Here is an 18,095-nt window from a genome sequence, read left to right on the forward strand (position 1 = left end):
TTAATTAATAGATTTTTTTCTGTTCAAATGATTAATAAATTGTCGAAATGATGATGGCTCATCAATGGCTTGATCAAGATTATCGTTAAGAGCTGGAACTGGAGTATTCGAGAAATACTTTTTACTTGTGTAGATACTTTTACCAATCTCACGAAGTGTCAAGTCCAAGGGATCGTTTCTCATACACGGATCATCATCATCTTCCTCTTTCTCTTCCAGGTCACCAAGACTTCGCGATTTCAATGAGAAATCATCTGTTGGTAAAGAATAACTGTCCAGAGAACTTGCATTTCGTCGATAGCAAGATAAAATTGGACAACAGTCCCAAGTGAACTTTCCAATTACGTCTCGAACAATTATTCTAATGTAAGGATCGTTTTTGATTAAATTAGCAGAAGCATTTCTCAGAGCGTTTTCATTGGAAGCACCACAACTAAGGTCAACAAAAGAGACGATCGATGAATTATTGACCATACAAACAAGTACATTAGGAGCATTGAAAAGATCCGATGTTAGTTCTTGCTGTTCGTGATCGGGTTGATCTGCTTTCGTCGGAATGAAACAGTTGTCATCTGCTTCATTAATACAAGATGAAAGTCGAGGAGCTCCAATGGTTGGAAGTGGAAAATGATCAAGAAAATATAAAATGTGGCCAAGAATCATTTTCGCTGCCAATTGAATAACTAATCCATCGTTTTTAGATTTATCTGAAAATGGATCAACAGAGTTTGATCTGAATGATGGTGGTTGATGGAAGCCAAAATCACCATCCAAACCATTACCTGCGGCATTTAAACCACTGTTACCAATATTATCTGATTCCATGCGTCTGGGATTGTTAATTGTTGTCTTTGTTGATGAATTATCACAGTTTAATTCTGATATGACATGATTTAATACTTGGATTATAAGAAATAAAGTTAAAGGACTTTGATCCGATTTAATTGGGCTGAATAATATTTTCCGCGGTAAACAAAGGCACCACTGTCCAAGGCACATAAGTAAGCTAAGGAGTAACTGTTGATTATCAAAAGAAAATGATAAAAAATATACAATAATTAATTCATGATCAAGGTGAGAATACAATAATACAAGAATAGAAAAAAGTATAAATTAAATATATTTACATTTCGATAATCTTTATAAGAGTTACTCTCCCTGACCATAGTTAAATGATTCGTGATTGAAAAAATTAGTCCTTCGACAATTTGTTTGGGAATTGAGGGATAAGCTTCAGCGAGAAAATTAATATGATCCGTTTGTAATTTCAGCATATCACAAGCTACTCTGGATAAATATCTATTATTAAACTGGAAAGAGAATCAATTGTTAATTGTAGAAATGAAGATTTGCAATTAGAACCATATTTAAAGTTTACCCTTGTTTCAGCGATGAAAATATTGACAATTTCTGGAAGTATATTGGACATGTTACGATTACGATTTTTTAGATCCTGGTAAACAATAATTCCAAGACAATTAAGAACAACACATCGAGCTAAATCAGTTTGTTCTTGTTTTCGAGCTCCCATTAAGATTTTCAAGATTAATTCCTATCATGAGAAGTTTTAATTGGTTAGGTTAGGTTAGGTTCTCACATAATCCGACAGGTAGCACGAGTGAAAAGTTCTGTTATCTATTCAAACAATAAATCTGAGACTGGTCATTAAATGAATCAAATCAAGATTTTAATTATTTGACCTTAACCAAGGTCATGAGATTTTACACGAATTATTCCATTAACCATTCCATATTGTTGAATCATTTGGAGTAAAAGATCCTAATCGATTTGAAATTCACTGTCTCTCAAAAAATGCACAAGCACAGTCTCTGCTTGGTTTAGGTATTTAATTTCGCACCATCAGACATTATGGATGAATAGTAAATTTTTAGTAGTCTGTTACACAGAATTTTGAATGAGGTGTCACTACTGAAGTCCTTACGGTGACTAAGCCCTTTACTGAATGAATTAAAATTCATCATGAGAATTAAATTTATGTAAAATTTGAAACGTAGTGATGGAAACCTAAATCACAGCTGACAAAACTTTGAAATTTATTTTCAATTACAAAAAAAGCATCAATGTCAAAAACAACATCAGAATCTCTCAAAAAATACTGAATTAACATAACTGATTGGGTATGATTTAACATTGGTTTAGATGGATTAGCTGGATTCGACATATTTGAGGAGTTGTAGATTTTCAATAAATTGTAGCACAAAAGATTAATAGTTGGATTACTATTGAAAACAGGGCGGTATAAAGCAAATTTAAGCGTTTTACATATTCATCAATAACTTTTTGTGAAGAATGAGAACGAAACCCTTAAATCAAAGCACCAATGCTCAGTATTGGGATTTGAAGTCTTCTAGGACTTCATAAAAATACCTTGGTTTAGATGGAGTTGACATTTTTGAAGAGCTGTAAATATTCAGACAAATGGATCACAATGAAACGCAGGACGTTAAAGAGCAAATATACATGATAGTTAATTGTGACCATCAAATGACCTTGAAAACGTATCCTAACAAAATGACCGGAATGACCTTGATATTTAATATGACAATTGAATATGGCCTAAACTACCATAACTTGAGCCTGGGGTCTGAACACTCTAAAACAAAAAAGTTATTCGAGAAAAACTTAGTGGAAACTTGGTGAAATATACTAAATACCCTGTATCCTGTGTCCCTGTACTAAATGAATCAGAATTCATCACGAGAACTAAATTTATGTAAAATTTGAAACGTAGTGATGGAAACCTAAATCAGAACAATTAAAATTAAGTTAATTAACTACTAAGCCACCATCTCTTGATGAGATTTTCATTCAACTATTAAAAATAATTAACAAGTTAATTAGATTGACTAATTAACAAGTGGTTTGGTTGACTATTTAATAGATAGATTTTTTTAATGTTCAAATGATTAATAAAGTGTCCAAATCTTTAATTTTCTTTTTGTTTCCATCACAATTAAAGTGAATAAATAATTAATAAGTTAGAAAATAATAATATAAATTGTAAAGAGTCAGAATATTGTTTAAGTTGATTGTTCTGATTTAAGTAGATGATTTTGATTAGAGGTGAAAATAAATCATTTCCAATTATCATTTGGATTAATAATTAAAATTATGAAGAAAATTATATAATTAAATTGATCAATTTTGATCAATCTTTTCTTGTTCCAACCATTTTTGCTTTGACATATTCAATGGATCAGTTTTTACAAAATCATTCAAATTTGGGACTGGGAGTGAAAATATCAAGTGATTACATATTAATACCATGCACACAATTAATGAATACACCAAAATTATTACAATTTAAATTACTTGAATTGACATTTAAATGAAAGGGTTTATATTTGTGTGGTTTCCTTTTTGATAATTAAACCATTAAATTATTGTGAGATTATTTTTGATGTTAATTTATGCTCAATGTTGGACATGCTTAGTGGTCGATATTTGGATCGTGGACTTGAGTTGGACTCGGAAGATTGTCCTGGTGGAGTTAAATTGTCTTGATTGTTGTGTCCATGATTTTGATGATGACCTGTAGATGAGGTGGTTGTTGATGGGACAAAGGGAATATGATGGTGATGGGTGGGGTGGTTACCCATTACGTTGGATGAGGAGGAGGATGGAAATGATGCTGAGGACATTCTGTGGGTGGTGGAGTAAGCGGAGAGTGATGATGGTGAGAAAATGGCTGAGGTGTAATCTTCAAACGAGCGTAAATCCCGATGAGAAGTGTAGATTGTATCAATTGAACGAGCTCGCTCTTCAAAATAGTGCTGATAAAAGGGAACTTGTAACCTTTGAGCTCGAGAAGCGTTAATTGCTGTGGCTCGAATTAGATCAGATAAAACTGAATGATGAATTATCGCTCCAGAGTAAATTGGACCAAAAAAGGGAACTTCTGGTTTACGTGAGACGTCAATTCGATAGTAACCAGGGAAATTGGAAAGTGGATAAATGACGATTAGAACGTCACAAAATTCAGTTGGAATTATTCCTCGGCGATAATCTCTTGAATGTTCAGACCAAACAATGTGAACCTCATCGTTACCCAGGTGAGTTAATTTCCGTCTCAAAGAGTCGCTTTCTTCTGCTTTGGCAGGTATTCGAGTGGAAACGTGAAAAATGACCTCACAAAAAGAGTCGGCATAATAAGGAGCACTAACACCGGTGCTTTTGTTAGACTGAAGGCCTCCTTTAAATCCTGTGTGAGTCTCCAGGTCAATTTCCCAGCCCAGACCAGCGACAAACTTTTCAAATCCTGCGCTTGCACTTTTGTTTAATAGGATTGAATTTTTATCCTCTTGACCTTCAGCAACATAGATAACAGCGATTTTGTGAGTCTCTCGACACTTTTGATTGTCCAAATTTTTAAGTTCACGAATAGTTTTATCGTTTTTATTAAGCAGCTCAACATGAGGCCGTTTCTCCCAAAACATGAAGCCCAATTGATCAATAAGTTGGCGACAATGCATGAAAAACATTTGATGGTATTGAGTTAATGGTGATAAAGATGGAGATGATGATTGGGTTTGTTGATGATCATTTGATTGTTGTTGTTGTTGTGATTCTTGAGCAGATGATTTACTTTTTATCGAATCAAGAGATGATGTAGCATTTGATTCTTTTCGATTAGTATCTCGCGTCGGTGGTCTCTCGATGAAATTCATCTCTTGATAATGTTGATTTCCTAAAAGAGCCATCATGTTTTCCTCGGCTTGATCAAGATTATCGTTAAGAGCTGGAACTGGAGTATTCGAGAAATACTTTTTACTTGTGTAGATACTTTTACCAATCTCACGAAGTGTCAAGTCCAAGGGATCGTTTCTCATACACGGATCATCATCATCTTCCTCTTTCTCTTCCAGGTCACCAAGACTTCGCGATTTCAATGAGAAATCATCTGTTGGTAAAGAATAACTGTCCAGAGAACTTGCATTTCGTCGATAGCAAGATAAAATTGGACAACAGTCCCAAGTGAACTTTCCAATTACGTCTCGAACAATTATTCTAATGTAAGGATCGTTTTTGATTAAATTAGCAGAAGCATTTCTCAGAGCGTTTTCATTGGAAGCACCACAACTAAGGTCAACAAAAGAGACGATCGATGAATTATTGACCATACAAACAAGTACATTAGGAGCATTGAAAAGATCCGATGTTAGTTCTTGCTGTTCGTGATCGGGTTGATCTGCTTTCGTCGGAATGAAACAGTTGTCATCTGCTTCATTAATACAAGATGAAAGTCGAGGAGCTCCAATGGTTGGAAGTGGAAAATGATCAAGAAAATATAAAATGTGGCCAAGAATCATTTTCGCTGCCAATTGAATAACTAATCCATCGTTTTTAGATTTATCTGAAAATGGATCAACAGAGTTTGATCTGAATGATGGTGGTTGATGGAAGCCAAAATCACCATCCAAACCATTACCTGCGGCATTTAAACCACTGTTACCAATATTATCTGATTCCATGCGTCTGGGATTGTTAATTGTTGTCTTTGTTGATGAATTATCACAGTTTAATTCTGATATGACATGATTTAATACTTGGATTATAAGAAATAAAGTTAAAGGACTTTGATCCGATTTAATTGGGCTGAATAATATTTTCCGCGGTAAACAAAGGCACCACTGTCCAAGGCACATAAGTAAGCTAAGGAGTAACTGTTGATTATCAAAAGAAAATGATAAAAAATATACAATAATTAATTCATGATCAAGATGAGAATACAAAAATAGAAAAAAGTATAAATTAAATATATTTACATTTCGATAATCTTTAAAAGAGTTACTCTCCCTGACCATAGTTAAATGATTAGTGATTGAAAAAATTAGTCCTTCGACAATTTGTTTGGGAATTGAGGGATAAGCTTCAGCGAGAAAATTAATATGATCCGTTTGTAATTTCAGCATATCACAAGCTACTCTGGATAAATATCTATTATTAAACTGGAAAGAGAATCAATTGTTAGTTGTAGAAATAAAGATTTGCAATTAGAACCAAATTTAAAGTTTACCCTTGTTTCAGCGATGAAAATATTGACAATTTCTGGAAGTATATTGGACATGTTACGATTACGATTTTTTAAATCCTGGTAAACAATAATTCCAAGACAATTAAGAACAACACATCGAGCTAAATCAGTTTGCTCTTGTTTTCGAGCTCCCATTAAGATTTTCAAGATTAATTCCTATCATGAGAAGTTTAAATTGGAAGAAAGAAAATCAGTAAATTAACAATTAGAAAAAAATGAATTCGTTTCGTTGGGTCAAACATTTACTTTTGTATTAATACCACAATCGATGAGAATCGGTTCGCTAGAGTTTGGATCTAGAACTTTTAAATTGCGACAAACATCAGTGAGAGATAATAATGTACCCAACATTGATAATGCCTCGAATCTTGGTATCTGTAATTAGAATAGAATTGATTAGATTTTAATTGGATATTGAAAAGTTCATATTAATACTTACATTGAAATCTTTTGATTCTTTGGCATTAACAATGATTTCACAGGCATGAACAAAATCAAGCAAAAGAACTGAAGATCCCTTCAGACTAGAAGAAAATAATTTGACACCAGAGTATCTGATAATTGTACATAGAGTTTCCTGTAGAAATAAATAACAATTAGAAAATCAATTAATCACAATCAACGGATCGTAATTGCGTTGGACAGAATCTTACCAAATCCTTGGTATGTAGAGCTCGGTGGATTGAACAGTAAAATAATGATAGAAACTCATTTGATGTGTTAATTTCAGGCATTCGAATAGCAATTAAGCAAAGTAATTTGTATGCAATAGTTTTACCCTTTCGGTAATGATTAGACAATTGGAGAGTTTCAAATAACCAGGAAGCGAAAAAGTGAAAAGGTGGTACATAGGTTGGTGGAGGTGGTGTAGATAAATTGTCAATTGAAACTCCTAAATTGTCTCGGATGATTAAAAAAATATCGATTATATTTGAAAGGCATTCCATCACTTGATAATGTAATTGTGGATCTTTAATTTGATTGACATCGCCAAGAGATCCAAGCATCCGACGCCAAATTATGAAAGAGCTTTCAGCTGACCAACCTCGATGTGGTCCACCAGCGGCCACCGAGTGTCCAGTTGATGATAAACTACTATTGTTACTGTTTAACGAACTATGTTCAATGTGACAAGGTGAATCTTTAAGGCTGTTGGCATCAAGACCACTGGAAGGTGTTGGTGACGGGGATCGTAAATGGTAAACGGATGATTGAGATGAAGATGGAGATTCGGTCAAATTGGTTGACAAAAGATCAAGAGATTTACTCCTGGAAGTTACAGAAAGTGACCTGGAAAACCCGTTAAATTTTGACGATAAAGGTGTTGACACCATGTTGTTAGTTTGAGTCCGTTTACGAGATACTGATCTTTTCCTGGCTAATAATTGACTGTCACTTGGACTGCGGACAAGACCACGATTATGATTGGCAAGTTTAATTGGCAAATTGTTGGTCAATGTGGGAGTAAAGTAACTATCAGCAAAAGCGGCAAGTCGTGATTTGGTTCGTTGCTGTAAAGGTGTTGAGTCCATGTTTTCAGATGTCGGCCGCTTAATGAGTGCAAAATTAGCCGAGGCGTTGATTGTTGTTGTTGCTGTTGAGGTGGTTGTTGAACTATTGTTATTAGAGTTTTTTCCCGGCGAAAATGAAACTGAACCATCTAAACGAGAAGAAGATGATTTCTTTGGATCTTTGGAAGATCGAGAAGGTAGAAATGGTTTCGAACCTTTTTGGGTCCTTTTTCTTTTGTCGATTAACCTTTCCAAGGGTAAATCGTGTAAATTGATATGGTAAACATGGTATGAGACATTTCGGGTTAACGATTCCATGTTTTTACTCCAGTCTTTAATTAACTCTTCCCATTGAGTTAATGTTGTAAGAATTGATTGAAATTGCTCCCAAAGATTTGCTGATATGTAGGCTTCCAGATTTGCTTTTATCATACCAACAACCAAAGTCTAGTGAATTGAGGATTGAAAAAATCAAATAAATACAATTAAAAACAATTAAATTCAATCAATGTAAAAATTAGAATCAACAGGTGGTTAATCATTGGCAGAGAATCAACAAAGTAAGAAAAATTTTCTAACAATCTAATCAATTGTACCCTCTTTTTACGATATTCATTTGATTGCTCTTATATAATCGTGAATCAATATGATGGGATTTGGGGTGTAAATCCAAAACGATTGACAAAATAAGTTTAATTGTTGATATAAAATCAATCAAAACCAACTAAATCTTTGTTCATGGATTTAGATCACCACTTGTTACCTTAATATACAAGCATTGACAACAAAAATGGTGAGAAACTTATTCTCTATTTTTGAAAATCTTTTCTAGTCATTGTGATTCTTTCAAATGTCAACAATTTGTGACATTTTACCAATAAAGAGATTGTTGAACTGACCTGGAAGAAAGCGGGTGCTAATCGTCCACCAAGAGAGTCTTCCTTTCGTGGAGGAACCTTTTCCTTATATAAAAACGATGTTATTCTCAGTAATACAGAAAGTAACAATTCCCAGGTACACTTGTTCATTTCAAGTTCCATCAACATGTATCTCCATGTATTCAAAACTCTTTTGCACATTTCCACCTGTTCATCAAGAAGTTTAGGTTCATCTGAAGGCACTTGAAGAAGAAAAATATTAGCGGCATTGGCGATGAAAACGCGATACAAAGCGGAAGGTCCAGCCTTTATTGATTCGTTTTCATGATTGTTGTACTCCTCGGTGGTTGATGAGGGATCTTTCATGAAGGTGGGTACATCGTTTGTACATAAGATCCAATTACGATAAACTGAAACTACAATGTTCATTGTACTGGCTTGTTGGAAAGGCATTAAAAAGGCTTGGCGAAAAATTTGATGCAATAGATTAATGTTTGCTCGGGTTGAGCAAAATGTTGATCGTACTAAATCATAATCAAAAGCAGTTGGCTCACGCCATTCAGAATTTGATTCATGAGATGATAAAGAACCTGTTGATTGAACCTTATTCTGACCAATTTGTAAATTATCGTAACTATTACGTCGACGGGCAACCTCTTTCTCTTCATCTCTCATGTATTTTGCCAACCACAAAATGACAACACACTTGAAAGGCGCTAAACGATCTTTGGCCGCTTCTTCATCTGGCTTACGAAGTGTTGGCACTTCAAGAGTCGGTGCATAGATAGAGAAACTTGTATCCAAATTTGGAAAAAGATGAGGTAGATAAATTGTTTTAAATTTTTCGAAAAGAAAATTAAAACACTTCCTCTGTTTATATTCTTTGGGTTCTCTCCAATAGACTCGAGAAACTTGCGATACCAAATAGTCCATAAGATATTGGAGGAAATAATAATTCTTGGGCTCTTTGGGTTCACTTTGAGGTGCTGGAATCAGAGGTTCGTTATCACAGGAATTGAAAGCGGAAGTTGATCGATAATTAGATGAATCACCACCTGTTGAGTTTCCATCATTTGTGGAAGTTTGATCAACATAGAAAGCTGAATTTTCTAAATGTTCACAATCTCCTGATTGTTTATTAGAACCAAAAAAATTAGACGAATTGGGTACTATTCCAGGGACCAATATGGCGAATAGATTATCTAAAGTTGCATCGTTTGTTTCTCCAATAATTTGATACCAAATAAGGAATAGACGAATACCTTCTTGTCGAATCTGAAAAAGAAATTAATTTGTTTGTATGATTAGTAAATCATCATGATAATAAACTTGAAAATAACATGAAAAAAAAAGGTAATAAAATGATTGTCTTTTGTTTTCTTCATTAATCCGTTATAAAGAGTAATGAAAGGTTATCTCAGGTAAGATCCTAAGCATCAATAGATCCTCTGAATGGTCAACAACATGATTCATTACGCTTCACTTGATTTGTATAGAAATGTATCAAGTGAGAAAAAAATTGATTCAGTTTAAAACCAATCAACACACACACACAGTTGAGCAATTTCACTCTTACAGGTAGATGGATAATCTTTGGTGAGGTGGTTCGGGCCCTTTTCTATATGATATAAGAATAAGATGGAATATAAATTTACTTTGAAACTGTTTCCAGGATTAAGTAACTTTTTCATCACATGAATCACACTATGGAATTGCCATTTTCTTTCAATTTGCTCAGGAAGAAGAGTAAGAATTTTCTGAAAGAGAAAAAGAAATGAAAAGATTAGTCAATATTATTCAATAACAATGAAAGAATATCGTTATTAAGGTTTACATGGTGATGAAATTACTAGTAGTTAATAGTTTTATGGCCACTGAGATTAATTGAATCATGGAAAAGACAATTAAGGTAACTAAGGTGATCGTGAGTGGTAATTAATGATGCACTGAAATTTAAGCAATCAAACTAGACGACAATAGAATCTTTTTCCTCTCTTTCTCTCTATAAGGTTATATTGATTACATTGTAAACAAAAAATTGAATCCAATGAATTGGCAATAACCCTGAAAAAGGATGAAAGTTGCTGGTAACATCTTGCATTCTGATTGAGCAAAAAATGATTAGAAATAAGAATAAGCAAATGATAAACTAACGTAGAGAACAGTAAAAGAGCAAAATTAACAGAATTGAATGTACATGATGATTAATCTATTTTAACATCGTCATAATCAACCTGTTAGATGAACCAAAATGATAAAGATTTTCAATGTTATCCCTTTAATGAAAGAATCACAATCAGCCAGTGGTTTGGTGATATTTACCTCAAATAGGTAGAGAATTGGTTCATATAAAGTTGTATGCTCTTCTCTGATTTGCTTTTGACCTGTGGATATAAGGAGAAAAAGAAAAGGAAATTGTTGATATAAGATGATTTCTCTTGAATTAATTGATGAATCTTTGATCCAATGAATTAGATCAAAGTAAATAAATTAGAGCCTCACCTTTTTGTTTTGATAGAGCTTCTTGTGTAGTGAATGCGTTGAAGAAAATGAAATAAATATGATGAAAGTGAGCTTGGAAAAAGGCTTTTGCTTCAGGTAAATCATAATTTTCTGAGAGAGAATGAGAGAGAATGAGAGAAAATAACAAACAATTAAAATGATCAAAAAATAAAATAGATTAAAAATATTACCTAAAATGATCCTCATATGTTTCAACCGATTAAAACAATCATTTTTTTCATCCAAAACCTTTTGGACCGATTTTTCAACAGGATTTTGCTGTCTTTTGGTAAACATTTCTCGTTCGTTAGAGAAACACAGATAATTAATTACAATTCATAAAATAAATAATAAACAATTTGTTGATTGCACAGAAAGAGTAAAAAATGATGAAAAAATATTTTGGTTCATTCAATGAATTAATCAAAATAAAGAAATGAGATTCATCCATTTCCAACAGGTGGCGGTAAAGAAAAGATCTGACGTTGACTGATCAAGTCTCTCTAATTATATTGTTATCAATCATCTTATCTTTAATTACCAATCTCCTTAATCAACAATAATTATAAAAGTAACCAAAAACCAATCTAATTATTAACATCAAAATCTTTACCTTTCCCTTTTCCTAATTTCCTTTTTCATTGGATCAAAATCGCCTTAGTGTCACAAAAAATTGTAAGATCGTAACTAAGGTTACATAAAATCTAAATGAAGTTGATACTTAATTGTGATCTAACTTATTTTTAACTAAAGTAAATTTTAATTAGATTTTTGTAATTAACAGGTGGTTGGATCAACAATTAAATAGGGTTTTCAAAATTCGCATTAATAAATTGTCAAAATCTTTAATTTTCTTTTCTCTCCGTCACAATTAAAGTGAATAAATAAGTTATAAGGAAGATTATGAGAAAGATTATATAATTAAAATTGATCGAATTCGATCATATTTATTGATAGTATTTTTTTTTCTCTTTTTGTTATAAACATTATTTTAGAGCAATCGAATTGGTTTTTAAAAGACTATATCAAACATTTTTCGAAGATCATTTTCTCTTCTGTGAAAGACGTTTTCCTCTTTCATTTATGCCACCGGTTGATCCTCCAGGGGTCGGCGAAACTCCCCCTTGGGCTACTGTGGCCATTCTTTGCTCTAAATATCTTTGTATCAAAAGAAACATCGAATCTTGAATCCATGAATGAACTTGGGAGACAATTGCATCAACTGCCATAACGATTTCGGGAAGAGTTCCAAGAAACCTGTTTGGTTCGAGAAGAAAAGAGAAAAACATTAATTAAGACAATGTTATTATCAGTGAGAAAATTAACAATAGATGAACTAGTTTAATTTAAGATGATGGATTAATATGAAACGTTTACTTACTTGGAAGAGGTATAAGTTATAAGAAGAGCAAATGAACAGGTTGAACAGAGAAATAGAAGATTGGAAAGGGGTAAGAAAAGTGATTCGAAGATTTTTGAACTAAAGTAGAGCATAAACGACCAGACGAGAAGAATCAAAGTTGAACCAAATAAATTCAGCATATTTTTGGACTTATTTTGGGCACTGAAATGAGTAAACGCAGTGGAAATATTTTCCTCCAATTGTTTCATGTAATTTTCTTCGATCTCTTTTCCTCCCATTTTACGGAACTTTAAGAAACAGTCAAGAGCATCAAGGCGATATTTCTCATGCTTTCGTTGTAGCGATGTTTCGTTGAGATAAGGTTTGTTTCCACCGCAAAGATCTTCCATACTCGACATGTAAAGGTCTCGTGCTGATGCGATAGCTGCTAAATTGTTGGCCTCGGCAGTGGCTTCCAACATAGATTTAGGACCGGGTATAGTATCTCCTGGGTAGAAATAGAACAAGGGATGAGATTAGAATTAAAAATTAAACGAATAACTATGAGAATACCTTTAAAAATGGAAGTATAAACTTTGAAATATTCCAACAATTGTCGTCCAGAAACTTCTTCTCCACTAATATCCTTGAGACGGATTGTGTATGGAGAAACCAATAAAGGAATCAATGTTTTAAGATATTCGATGAATTTTGGTGAGACATCCTTGGTTCTTCCGTCAAACTTTTTGGTTGACACTTCGAAACCTGGATGAGGCATTAGGAAACATTCAATATCAGCAAAACAGCTTCGAATATTTCTTCTTAAACGTTGAAGTTCTTCTGGCATATCTTCCATGATTTCCAATCGTTTTTCAAGTAAACATTGACCACCTTTTAATCCATATTCATGGACATCAGCATAAGGCCAATCACGAACTAAGAACATTAGTTTTTGGAAAGGTTTAACATCAGGTGAAGCCTCCAAGGCAAGTTTACCATATTCGGTGAAAAGTTCTAAAAATTGAAGATTATCTTCCTGTAGATTTAACATTAGATTGAATATTTGAATGGACGAGGTCATAGTTGAGAGGGCAAACACTGTGGCACTATCACGGGTTGTATGACGACCATCAAAGGTTCCTTGAGTATCCATTAGGAGAACGGCAATTTCTTTGCCATTTTTTTCGATGATAAATGGTTCGGACCACATAAGGATACCTGTTGTTTCCCGATCCGGACCTGATCGCCAAGAGAAACCTGATCAAAAAGACAAAAAGACATTAAGATTAACATTATAATGAGGAAGGTAAGTTAAGAAAAATCATAGTAAAGTGAACAGGAGTAAGAGGAAAAAGACTGAAAACCAGAAAGAAAGGAATGAGTATAGAGAAACAATATAATAAATAGGAAACAGAAGGAAAGCAATCACACAAAATGTATACAATCAGAATGACCTTGGCGTCAAAATGCAACCACCATCGACTAAATTAAACTGATCATATGAATGGAAAATCTATTCTTCTGAAGGGAAAAAAGAAGAAGAAAAATCTTACCTCTTAACGGTTCATCTTCATCTTCAAGCCAATCAGTTTTCTCTAATTTACTGAAATATCGAATGAAGAAATTGAGTAGAAAAGATTTTCCTGTTCTGAATGTACCAGCAATCGAAACAACAGCCACAGGCTTATCTTTTACCTTATCCTGCAAAAGAATTGATGAAAGAGCCTCAGTGTCTAATTTTAATTGACGACCTCCAGATTCTGTGGTGACAATTTGAACAATCTGAACAGGTTGTGGTTCAGGAGTAGTCGAAGAGACATCAGAAGACTGATCAGCTTCAATAGAATCACCTTTAAATTTTGAATCCATAATCGAAACTTATCCACCAATTAATTAATTAATTTCAATCACACAGGTAGTTAAATAATTAACTCAGAACAAAAAAATTGCCAACAAGTTAAAATCCAGAGATCAAAACAGAAACAACAATTTATTAGTCCACTTTGGATGTAGTCACATGAGTCGTTGCTCATGCGCTAGAGAAATATAAAAATATTCTCTTTGTTTTACAATAGAATAGAATTTAAGTTTTTGATTTGATCAAGATTTTCTTTGATTTTGTTGATGACATTTGTTATTATTTTTATTTTTTCTCTTTTTGGTTTATCATTTGTTTCCAATGGCCATTCCCAGTCTAATTTTTGTCCTGTAATCTCTTCAAGATGTTCTGAATGTGTCAGTACGTGTATTATTAATATTTGTTTTCTTCCACAACAGAAAATTGATTTTTTGATTCCAAAGTTTTTCCAGAGTGAAAACCATTGCCATGTTGTTAACGGGTTATACCAGTACTTTTTACATATCATGTTCGGATTTACCAGTGAGTCTATTGTTGTCTGTTTTTTTCTTATTTCTATTATTAATTTGTTTGTTAATTCTTTTATTTTTCTTTGTAGTTCGGATCTCGTTAACCAATCAATTTTCCATTCTATTATTTTCTCTCCATCTTGTGGTTTAATTTCCTTTGATCGCTCCCATTTCGTGATGCACAATGTCCATTTGTTGTTTATTATTGTTGATAATATCGCTTTTGTATCCTTTGCTGTGTCCGAATATTTATTGATGTCCTTGATTATTGTTTCACATATTGGTAGGTGTTTAAATTGATTATTTTTTGTTATTCTTATTAGGATGAATAGTATTATTATTTTTGTTCCATATTCAGATCTTTTTTTGTTATTGTTATTGTTAACAATAATAATAATATTCTGTTGTTCCAATGTTATCATGATTTTTGTTTCTTTTTCTTCGTTCAGGTATTTGATTCTCGGATATTTGCAGTTACAATTTTCCATCATTTTCTGGATTTGTTCATTTCGCCAACGGTAAATGTTTCAAATGTTCAATCGGTTTGGTGATGATTCTTAAGTGTTCTATTGATATTCTTGACGAGTTATACTCTATGTCCCATTTGATAAGAGTGTTTATCTGTCTTCTTATTACTGATTGAGATCCAAGCACCATTTCCTGTGTCCATCGTTCCATCCGTTTCAATCCAAATATTGGCGATATCATTTTGTGTATCTTGCTTTGAATTTGTGAACCTTTTTCTTTGTAATTTTTATCCAGAATCCATGTGTAGTCGAGTTTTTGAAGTGTTGGTGTTATGTAAGTATTTAGTATCAATCTTTTCAGGTCAATTGGTAATGATCTTATATGTGACATCACATGCATCATTGGTCTGGTTGCTTGCATCATTAGCTCGGTTAGTATTTCTTCTCGATTTTTATTTGTATTTTTTGTTGTTATTTTTTGTCCAATTAGTTCATCACAGTCTTTTCCTTCTATTATTATTGTTTTTTGTTTGTTTATTTTAAGGTTGATTCTTCCAAGTTGGTGTTCCATGTGGTGTAATGCTTCTTTCGCTTCGTCTTTCGAATTGGTAATAATAATAATATCATCAGCAAATGCGTAAGTTTCATATCTTTTCCCTTTCATTACTCTCATCACTTCGTCTAATGCAACTATGAAGAGTAGTGGTCCACAAGATGATCCTTGACTCGTTCCTTGGTTCATTTCTTCCCAGTATATTTTTCCTTCCCATATTAATTTGATCCATCTTTGTCCATTCATTGATTTGACGAGTTGTCCCAATTGTTCATTTATTTCTATTATTCTTTCGATTGCTCTTTCAGTGTTTACCTCATCAAATGCTTTAGATATGTCAAGTTTGACAATCCATTTTGATTTGAATTCTTTCATTGTTGTTATTTTTAATATTAATTGTTCTCTTGATTTTTCTTTCAAATAGGCAAATTGTGAGTCAAATAATAATATATTTGGGAGCCATTCTTGTATTCGATCTGCAACCAATTTATCTATTAGTTTTAATAGATAATTTGGTGCTTTTACCACTCGAAGACTTTTACCATCGGATTTTTTGATAAGTCCTGAGCCATAAATTCTCATTCGTTTGGGTACGTATGCCATTTGGAATATCATATTGATTATTATTATTATTTTTATTCTATTTTGTTGATAGAATTTGTTCCAATTTGCTATCGAGAATTTATCTCCGCTCAGTGATGATGTTTTTATTTTATTCCATGTAATCTTTGTTTCTCTTCTGTTGTTAATCCAGGGTATTTGAATTGTTTCTCATCTTGTTCTTTGAATTTAGGTTTTGTTGTATACATTGAGTTAATGATTTCTTTCAATGCTTTTTCGTATTTAGTGTCGTTGTCAGTCATGAATGGATTGTTTTTGTATATTATTGACTGGTTGATAATATTCCATTTTCTTTTGTTTTCCATCTTTTTTAGTTCTTTGTATTTTATTTTTTTGTTGTTATTTTTTTGTTCTATTTTTTTCCATCTTCCATGAATGTCTGGGAAGGTGATTATCCTTTTACAATTTTCGATGATGTGATGATTGTTATTGAAATGTCGGTAATCCATAGGTTTTATTTTAAGATTCCATGACTTCATTTCCAATCGTTTGGTTGGACTTTTATTAATTGATGTTCTTATTTCAATATTTGCTTGTAGTAGATTGTGATCTCCATTTTCTAATCTTGTTATTTTTTTCGATTTTATTTTCATGTTTGAGTTATATAATATAACATCAATCCATGATTTTTCGTCTTCTCTTTCGAATGTTGGATTTGATTCGGATGAGAATACACTTTTGATGTTATTATTTTTTATTATTTGGTTGATGATGAAGTTGTTTGAATTTTTTGGTGACCAGAGTTCGTGTTGGTAGTTAATATCACCCATTAATATTGTATTTTCTGTGATAAATTGGGATAATTTGATCCATTTGTTGATTTCATTTGTTCTTATGTATATTATTATTCGGAGATTGAAAAATGGTTCACCAAGGTCCATCATTATCATGTCTTTTTCTGGGTACGATGTTTTTATTATTTTAATATCTTTCGATATTAGAGCTATTGCATTTTCGTTGATTTTCATATCTGTTGTCGATTCTCTTATAATTCTTATATTTGGTTCGTTGATTGAAATAATTGTATTTGTTTTATCTTCAATACTTTGTTTTATTATTTTTGTTATTTCTCTTCTTTTTCCTGTGTTGAGATGGATGAGATTTAACATTGAGTATGATATCCCGTGTGTATTAATTGGCATAATTCACATTGAAGATATGTAGCTTTTGGTTTAATTTTGATTGATTTGTTGTTGATGTTGATGATGTTCTTGTTTCTTTTGATTTTCAGAATTAATTCTTCATCATTTGTTTGTATTATTATTTTAAATTCACTGATGTCTTGTTTCTTTATTTGTATTATTGTGTTTTTGTTGTTGAAGAGATTTTTTATTTCTTCGTTTTCTGTTGGTGATGTTGATGATATTTCGTAATATCTCCACTGAATGTATATTAATGTTATTTCTTTGTCTTCAATTGATAGTATTTCATTAATAATTTCTTGTGGTGTTTCGGTTGATAATTGTATTTGTCTTCTGTTGCTCTTGTACCCACGAATTTCCGATCGATATTGTTTAGATATTATTTGTGATAATTTATGTTGTTGCAATAGTCCTTTAAATGCGATTATCATGCAATTTGTTGAGTTATTTAGTTGTTTGTTTTCTCCTTCTATTTCAATTGATTTGGTCTGTTTATCTGTTTCGATTCTGTTCGGTGTTGATTGTTTCACAGTTATTTGTTTTTTCACCAAGTTGAATTGTTTAATTGTTGTTATTATTTTTTCCACTGTTTCAATGTCCCTTTGGATGTTGTTTTCATTCTCCATCCATTGGCAGCTTATTAAGTTTAGTATCTGA

General features: G+C 32.5%; 4 protein-coding genes across 4 annotated transcripts; 1 reads left to right on the forward strand and 3 right to left on the reverse strand.

Moving 5' to 3' along the window:
• Nucleotides 1–1,531, reverse strand: LOC128388112 (ral GTPase-activating protein subunit alpha-1-like). The gene is made up of 3 exons (XM_053347470.1): nucleotides 1,379–1,531; nucleotides 1,128–1,310; nucleotides 1–1,017 (listed from the first exon to the last, which is right to left on the reverse strand). Exons 1-3 carry the CDS (start codon nucleotides 1,529–1,531, stop codon nucleotides 1–3), a joined length of 1,353 nt encoding a protein of 450 aa, XP_053203445.1.
• A 1,504-nt stretch (nucleotides 1,532–3,035) lies between these two features.
• Nucleotides 3,036–11,367, reverse strand: LOC128387896 (ral GTPase-activating protein subunit alpha-1-like). The gene is made up of 11 exons (XM_053347181.1): nucleotides 11,138–11,367; nucleotides 10,947–11,057; nucleotides 10,767–10,828; nucleotides 10,100–10,201; nucleotides 8,466–9,719; nucleotides 6,709–8,013; nucleotides 6,495–6,632; nucleotides 6,302–6,430; nucleotides 6,038–6,211; nucleotides 5,787–5,969; nucleotides 3,036–5,684 (listed from the first exon to the last, which is right to left on the reverse strand). Exons 1-11 carry the CDS (start codon nucleotides 11,241–11,243, stop codon nucleotides 3,402–3,404), a joined length of 5,847 nt encoding a protein of 1,948 aa, XP_053203156.1. The 5' UTR covers nucleotides 11,244–11,367; the 3' UTR covers nucleotides 3,036–3,401.
• Nucleotides 11,368–11,859: 492 nt separating this feature from the next.
• LOC128387990 (atlastin-3-like) lies at nucleotides 11,860–14,276 on the reverse strand. The gene is made up of 4 exons (XM_053347314.1): nucleotides 13,842–14,276; nucleotides 12,862–13,545; nucleotides 12,328–12,796; nucleotides 11,860–12,203 (listed from the first exon to the last, which is right to left on the reverse strand). The coding sequence occupies exons 1-4, from the start codon at nucleotides 14,155–14,157 to the stop codon at nucleotides 11,990–11,992; spliced, it is 1,683 nt and encodes a 560-aa protein (XP_053203289.1). The 5' UTR covers nucleotides 14,158–14,276; the 3' UTR covers nucleotides 11,860–11,989.
• A 1,124-nt stretch (nucleotides 14,277–15,400) lies between these two features.
• On the forward strand, nucleotides 15,401–16,288 carry LOC128387996 (uncharacterized). The gene is made up of 3 exons (XM_053347323.1): nucleotides 15,401–15,553; nucleotides 15,667–15,759; nucleotides 16,100–16,288. Exons 1-3 carry the CDS (start codon nucleotides 15,423–15,425, stop codon nucleotides 16,230–16,232), a joined length of 357 nt encoding a protein of 118 aa, XP_053203298.1. The 5' UTR covers nucleotides 15,401–15,422; the 3' UTR covers nucleotides 16,233–16,288.
• Nucleotides 16,289–18,095: the final 1,807 nt, after the last annotated feature.

Source organism: Panonychus citri, unplaced genomic scaffold (genome assembly GCF_014898815.1).
Source record: "Panonychus citri isolate SS breed McGregor unplaced genomic scaffold, ASM1489881v1 Contig00095, whole genome shotgun sequence".
NCBI classification, from domain to species: domain Eukaryota; kingdom Metazoa; phylum Arthropoda; class Arachnida; order Trombidiformes; family Tetranychidae; genus Panonychus; species Panonychus citri.